This window comes from Myotis davidii, unplaced genomic scaffold, assembly GCF_000327345.1.
Source record: "Myotis davidii unplaced genomic scaffold, ASM32734v1 scaffold1712, whole genome shotgun sequence".
NCBI classification, from domain to species: Eukaryota; Metazoa; Chordata; class Mammalia; order Chiroptera; family Vespertilionidae; genus Myotis; species Myotis davidii.
The window spans coordinates 562-6,025 of NW_006283908.1; the positions used below are offsets into that span (position 1 = coordinate 562).

The following is a 5,464-nucleotide window of genomic DNA, read 5'->3' on the forward strand; positions in this document are numbered from 1 at the left end:
CAGTCAGAGAAATACAAGTATCACATGATCTCACTCATATGTGGAATCTAACAATAAACTGATGAACGGAGTGGATCTGAGACATGGAAGCCTTGAACAGAGTGTGGAATCTTGGAGGGAAGGTTGGGGAGTGTGGGTGGGACCTTGTATGCATATATGCATAACCCATTGACACAAACAATAGGGTGCTGAAAGCCTGAGGTGGAGGTGTGGGGTGGACTGGAGGGAGTCAATGGGGGTAAGGGAGGGCATATGTAATATTTTCAACAATAAAATTTTTTTTAAAAAGTAAAAGATAAAAAAAAATATATAAAAAATAAAAAGTAAAAGTAAAAGAGTTACTTGTACAAAGATCAGCTAGGTCTGAAAGGGCAGAGGTGGGCCTGGCACCGGGAGCAGGAAGGTTCCCCTGAGGCTTGCGGGATTGGGGGATGTGAGGTCCCAGGAAGGGGAGGTTTCGAAGGAGTGGGGATTTCCCTGGTGAGCAGGTCTCAGAGGTGCCCCTGAAGGGCCTAGCAGGCAAAGCTGATGAAACTGTTGCTCAAAACTTAGAGAAAGGGGAGAGGTTGTCCTCAGAGCAGTGTGCCACCAGGCAGTGTCGCCCACCTTCCTGTGTCCCCTGTACTTTGTGCTTCCTAGGGAAGCAGTGTGGTAAACCTTGGAGTCAGACCAACTTGTAATCACTCTTCTGAGTCTCACTTTCCTCATTTACAAATGGAGGCTACAATACCATCTACCTTGGGCTGTTGTGAGGATTAGGAATAATGTAAAGCTCCTAATATATAGTGGGTGCTCACTAGATGACCACTGGTATGTACCTGCATGGCTACTATTTTTATTTGTGCTACCACCAAGAATAGGCTGGCCCAAGTCATTGCTGAGCTGTACTCTGAGAGATGTTCATTTCCAGCTGGGACAAGACACTGAATTCTAAGACTGTTCACCACCCTTTCACATACATTTGTCAAAGGTGTCTTGGCAGGCAGATATGTAAAAACTGGTTCCTGGTTCCCACTGCACATAGCAATTCTCTTTGTTGCTCATCTCAGCACACAAAGAAAAGTATTTCACAAACCTTATGCTGGTGGTGATATATAGAAGATAGATTGAGAAATCATTAGAGGGGTAGGGATTAAAATAAAGTTGTGAAACACTGATGAAGAAAAAAATGCATCTGCTCTCTGTCCCCCTAACCTACCAACAGCCTGCTGCTCTCACTCCTTGTTCCTGTGCCCCGTTTTAGAACCGTTCAAAATGCTTCCACGTATGGATTTCATTTGCTCCTCACTCTAGCCTGTGAGGTAAGTAGGGCATTCGTTGCCTGCAACAGAGGAGCTAAGGTAATGACAGAATTGGGATCTGGAGCCAGGTCTCCTTGTTACAGAACATGAGTGAACTGTGCCAGGTTAAGCTGTACCTTGGATGAATGGGTTCAAAGCAACCCGTGGGGAAATGATGTTTTGCAAGGAGACAGTGATAACAGCACCTTGCTGCAGAGTGTCCAACAGAGATAGTGGCAATGCCTCTGTTGTATTGATGAGCAAACTAGAGGCCCAGGGGAAGCAGAGGACAACTTTGGAGTTCAGATGACACAGAAAGGTGGATTTATTTCAAACGTTTTTTTCCAAGTTGTTTTAAATGACAGAAGTGATGCAGGTGACTTGGATGCTCCAGGGTCACCCAGCTAGGGCGTGGCAGAGCCCCCAGGATTGAGATTCTAACTCAGGGCTCTTAACTGCACTTCTGGGGCTTGGAATCAGCTCCTTCAGTCCCGCAGCTTTTCTCACAGGGGTGTTAAGAGGAACAAGAGTGGGAAGGATAAATCACTGCATAATAGCATTAAAAGAAATAGTGCTCCAAGTTCACCTTTCGTAATCAAATGGGCCTCCAGGTAAAAACTACTGAGAGCAAATGTGGCTACAGTGGCAACGGTTCTCAACCTGTGGGTCGCGACCCCTTTGGCGGTTGAACGACCCTTTCACAGGGGTCGCCTAAGACCATCCTTCATATCAGATATTTACATTACGATTCATAACAGTAGCAACATTACAGTTATGAAGTAGCAACAAAAACAATTTTATGGTTGGGTCACAACATGAGGAACTGTATTTAAAGGGCCAGAAGGTTGAGAACCACTGGGCTACACTGTCTACTTACTAGCTGTGTGACTGAAGTAAGTTACCCACTTCACTTCCCAGAGCCAGTTTTCTTCTCTGTAAGGTGAAGATATCAATTCCTGCCTGATAGATTGTGGAAATGAAATAAGCAGCATATGTGAAAGAATTTTGTAAACTATGGAGTAGTATTATCTAGTTGAAAGCTTTGTATCCTCACTTCTCAGAGTCCCCCAAACCCAGCTCACTCTAGGACCCTGAAAGGCCTGGCTCCGGTGGGAGTAGAGAAGGTGGTTCTATTTTGGTCTCTCCAGCCTGAAGACCAGAGAGGAAAATGGAGGAAGGTAGGATTGCTCACAGCCTGTCTTCTTATCCCCCAGCTGAGGGGGAAATGGCAGGGGAGCTGGCATAACTTCTTCTTTGGTGAGTCAGCTAAGAAAGAATTTCTAGAGCTCCAATTATGTATAAGAGTTGGTTTAGGTTTGGATTTTTAAAGCTGCTTCCTCTTTTAAAGCAGCTTTAAGACATATCTAAAAGCACAAGTAATTGGCAAACACATGGCAAATGATAGAAGCACAGCTTCTTACTAGTGTGAACTTGAGAAAATCACTCAGCTTCTCTGGGCCTATTTTCTCATCTGTAAAATGGGGACAATGCAGGGTCATTGTGAGTATTAATAGTATGTGAGAGTGCTGGGTCCAGTGTCTGGCACACAACCGAGGCCCAATACCTGTCCATTTGCTTTCCCTTTCTAGTGGATAGACTGTAGTCATTGAGCTCAGAGGAACAGAAAGCACTGACTCTTCAGTTGTTTGATTCTATTATAGTGGCTGCCATTACTCATTTAATTCTCACAACCCCATGAGACAGCTCATCTACAGACATCGAGGAAGCAGGAGAGGTTCAGAGAAGTTTTATTGCCCAAGATCACACACCTTGCAATTTTTTAAATTGACTTTTAGAGAGAAACTGATATATTGTTCCACTTATTTATGCATTCATTGATCGATTCTTATATGTGCCCTGACTGGGAACCAAACCCGCAACCTTGGCGTATTGGGCTGAAGCTCTAACCAAGTGAACTACCTAGCCAGGGCCAGCTTGCAATTTTAAATCCTCACCTGAGGATATTTTTTTCATTGATTTTTAGAGAGAAGGAAAAACAGAGAAAAATATCTATGTGAAACATATCTATTAGTTGCCTCCTGCATTAGGAGCCTGGAACCCAGGTACATGCCCTTGACCAGAATTGAACCTGGGACCCTTCAGTAGCAGGCGAAAGCTCTATCCACTGAGCAAACTAGCTAGGGCCAGCTTGCAATTTTTAAAGTCAGGATTCACACCCACCATGTCTAGTTTGCTTTTTAGATAATCAAAATGTATGAGGGGGTTTAATCAAGCTGGATCTTCTGGAAGGCTCATCTTTAAATAGACTTGGACCAACAGGGTAACCCCAAACTGGCCCATTTTGAGAATAAACTCAAGGTGGAGCTTCAAGGACAAGAAACAGGCCATTGCCAGAGGCAGCCTGGCAATAATTGAAAGAGCTAAAAACCGAATGTTCGCTTCCCAAATCCTTGGGGAGTTTAATCTGTGCTCTATCAGTTTCAGGAGCTTATGTTGTGAGGGTGAGATGAGTCCTTTATTAAGCAGTATACAAATATATAATCGGTAGTCTTCTGTCATCTCCCCCTAAACACAAACTCCTACTCATGGCCTGACAGCCGTCCACTTCCCTCCCTAAAAATAAGAGGGAACCGAGTCTCCTTTTCAAACCCTCCCCTAAGCTAGATTGCAGAAGCGAGAATAGGAAGGCTGAGTCATCGTCCTCTTAGAAAATCTAAGAGTACCAAAGGCACTAGAACAAAGTAAGTTTTTTTTATACATATCTTTATTTCAACACATGGCTGCTTTTTAAAGCTATCAACCCAAGAGCTGAGGACATGTCTTCTTTCTACTGCATAAAGTAGGTACCTCTCAGTGTCATCTGTCCCAGCAGTCGCCAACCTTTTGGATCTCACAGACCACCAGTGGTCCGTGGATCACTGGTTGGCAACCGCTAATCTGTCCCACACCCCTCCTTCACACTCAGTCATTGGCACCTTACTCATCAGCAAAATGACCGCCTTGGCACATGTATCACTTCAGACTGTGCCAGGTATTGCACAGCACAGGTTAAGAAGGGCCAAAATGCTCCATTGCAGCCCATTTAAGAGCTATGTTATAGCTCGAGGTGCTCTTCTCCCTAAGGGTTATGGCAAATAGTTCCATGAGGGTAAAGACCCCAGCCTCCAATGCATATACAAGGATGGCTCTCATAACACCTGATCTGTTTCTCTCATTTCTCCTGGCCAAGGCAAGGAAGACCAGTTAGACAGGATTGTTATGATCCATTCATTTACAGCTGTAATTCCTGAAAAAAGAGTTGTGTGGCAGAGCAAGTCCTGGGTTTTGTGAGCGGTATTAGGTCGTTTCACAGTGCTGGGGTAGAAGAGTGAAAGCCCCAGCTCCTCTGCAGTTGAGGCTGGGAAACTCACTGCCCAGATCAAAGGCAGACAACCAAGATCTCTCTGTAAGCCCACACCTGACACCCTTCCTCCCCACAAGCACACACAAAACCCGCTGATACTGGTATTTCTGTATAGATGTAATAGAGAGGACTTTATTTTTAAGGAAAATTCATTCAGCCATTGATTATAGAGCCATTTCTTAGTAATATTTTTCTTCCCACCTAGGAATCTGAAATACAACATGATTAGGATAATGCCAAAACAAGAATTACTGGTTCATCACCTAGGGAATAAAACACACTTAATTGCTTGACACTTTATTGAACGCAAAGCAAGATTAAATGTCTTTGCCTTCTTGGTAGAGCTGAAAGGAGCCCAGGGAGGGGAAGACTGCACAGCTTTCCTTTGTGGGGAAGATGTGCGCCCCTGTAGTCCCATCTTGTTGTGGGAAGGCTAACCCATGTTCTTTCGGTTGCCATAGCCCCTAGGATGGGTGTCCTTCCAGTCATCCCACTCCCGAGCTCGGTGGAGTGTTTGCTCATCATCCTCTTCCTCCCTTTGTTCTTGATCTTCTTTTTGAGCTGCTCTTTTGGCCTCTGCCAAAGTAGAAAAATGAGAAAGCGATGAAATGTCAGGGACCTCAGCGCCATTCTGAACACCATCACATAAAATGAGAACAAGGCATATGGCTGACTGCCTGCCTGGGGCCAGCAGAAGCAGGGAGAGCACTTAGATACCTAACAGAGGACATACCATATTTGCCGGTGTATAAGACGATTTTTTGGCCCTGAAAAATATGCCTCCAAGTGGGGGGTCGTCTTATACGCCAGGTACACTTCA

At 44.7% G+C, this 5,464-nt stretch overlaps 1 protein-coding gene across 2 annotated transcripts in view; it reads right to left on the minus strand.

Annotated features, from left to right (window-relative positions):
- Positions 1 to 4,748: 4,748 nt before the first annotated feature.
- IGBP1 (immunoglobulin (CD79A) binding protein 1) overlaps positions 4,749 to 5,464 on the minus strand; it is a 39,006-nt gene continuing 38,290 nt past the window's right edge. Inside the window, exon 6 of one of the 2 annotated variants that reach the window (XM_006754162.2) lies at positions 4,749 to 5,220. In XM_006754162.2, the coding sequence (XP_006754225.1) occupies positions 5,078 to 5,220 (143 nt within the window). In that variant the 3' untranslated portion in view covers positions 4,749 to 5,077. The remainder of the gene's footprint in view (positions 5,221 to 5,464) is intronic. The other variant, XM_015567685.1, reaches the window with a different exon arrangement.